Raw genomic sequence first — 1497 nt, 5'->3', positions numbered from 1 at the left:
CGTGCTGTCAAACCTACACTAGCAAGGAGATCGGGCTGAAACTATAGCTACAAGCTATTCAAGGATGGTACTATAGAATGTCACCTCAAGGTAGGCCTAGTGGCGTCATCTCTTGGTTAGGCCGGAAACTTATCAATCCACCCTCGTATGTGTGTGTGTATGCATGTATGTGTGTGTTCGCTCTTCTCTCTTCTCTTTTCTATGTGTCAATATCGTGCTCGTGGTTCTTCCCCCTTCCTTTTTCTTCTTTTTCCTTGACCATATTTCCAAATTTTGCGTGAGCTCCTGGGCCCGTGATCTGGTGTATCCAACTTTCTTGCTCTTTTCCCGTGTGCTCACATTCTTTCTAGGACATATTCTAGTGTTTCGTCCTCTTTCTTACACATTCTGCATAGTCTTTCCTTTTCTGGTAGTCAATACTTATTAGCTTTCGTTTCTGATCCTAACCTAAATCTTGCATACATATCTTCAGTTCGTTTCTTCGTTTGTGTCCCTCTTTCATGTATTCCAGTTTATCGATTGGGTGTATTTTTTGAGTATTTCGATGAATTTAGTTTTTACTCTAGTTTTTGTCTGTCTTAATAATAATACCTATCGAATATGTTACAAAAGACTTTCGTACATCCACTATAACGTGCAGCAATAATGAGCAAAATGAGATTATAATAATTTTCACATTTACTATGATCAGTTACACCACTACCATGCGATAAACATATTATATTTTATGTTGGTACTATGTATTTCTATTACATATGCGCCTTTTCTTAAGGCTTTCTTACCATCATTCTAAATACCGATACGATTCTGTCAGGTGGGCAGTCTATAAGATTTTTATGCCAATTCCAAGAAGGATAGGGTTTAACAATAGGATTCCCATCGGCAGTGGTTTTGTCAGTAACAGTTCCGATAGTTGCAGGATGCCCACTCTGCATACGAGGCATGGCGATAAATATCTTTTTTGTTTGCCCTGGTCCTGTAAATATGTAAAAATTAATATTTTCGTAAAACTAAAATTTGTCACCTGTAATGCGAAATTCATTAATCTTTAGTCTCATCCCTCCATTACGTTATGGAACCTTAACGCGTGCACCGACCTGACCCCTCACTACTCCGTTATATAGCATTCTATCAGTTTTAGGCTTCAAATAAATAGGATTTTTTTAATTTTCAACAACAATTCAATTATAAATAAGTTCTAAAATAGTTACGTAACGTCAAGATTGACCCCCTAAGACCCTCCTACAAAACGAGGCCATTACGTGCAGATGAATTCATTATTTCAATATTTCTTCACTTTTTTATTTTATTTGTTAAAATTTTTATTTCAAGATCTGTCTGAAATACACAATTTCATTTAAACTTTAATCCGGCCCTGACGACCTTTAGTCAATAGTTCTCCTGGTGTGCGGTTGCCATAAAAGGTTGTAAAGATATTGTAATGTTCGTGGGTTTAACAAAATTAACTTCTGAGACTGATAACGTTAATACGTCGTC

General features: G+C 36.7%; 1 protein-coding gene across 1 annotated transcript in view; it reads right to left on the bottom strand.

Annotated features, from left to right (window-relative positions):
- Positions 1–767: 767 nt before the first annotated feature.
- The window catches only part of LOC112904238 (protein yellow-like), a 13615-nt gene continuing 12885 nt past the window's right edge, over positions 768–1497 (bottom strand). Inside the window, exon 3 of the mRNA XM_025973781.1 lies at positions 768–976. Coding sequence (XP_025829566.1) covers positions 768–976 — 209 coding nt within the window. The remainder of the gene's footprint in view (positions 977–1497) is intronic.

The sequence above is a fragment of the Agrilus planipennis genome, unplaced genomic scaffold, assembly GCF_000699045.2.
Source record: "Agrilus planipennis isolate EAB-ADULT unplaced genomic scaffold, Apla_2.0 scaffold18, whole genome shotgun sequence".
NCBI classification, from domain to species: Eukaryota; Metazoa; Arthropoda; class Insecta; order Coleoptera; family Buprestidae; genus Agrilus; species Agrilus planipennis.
The sequence above is the reverse complement of the archived record's forward strand: the minus strand, read 5'-3'. Positions and strand labels throughout refer to the sequence as shown.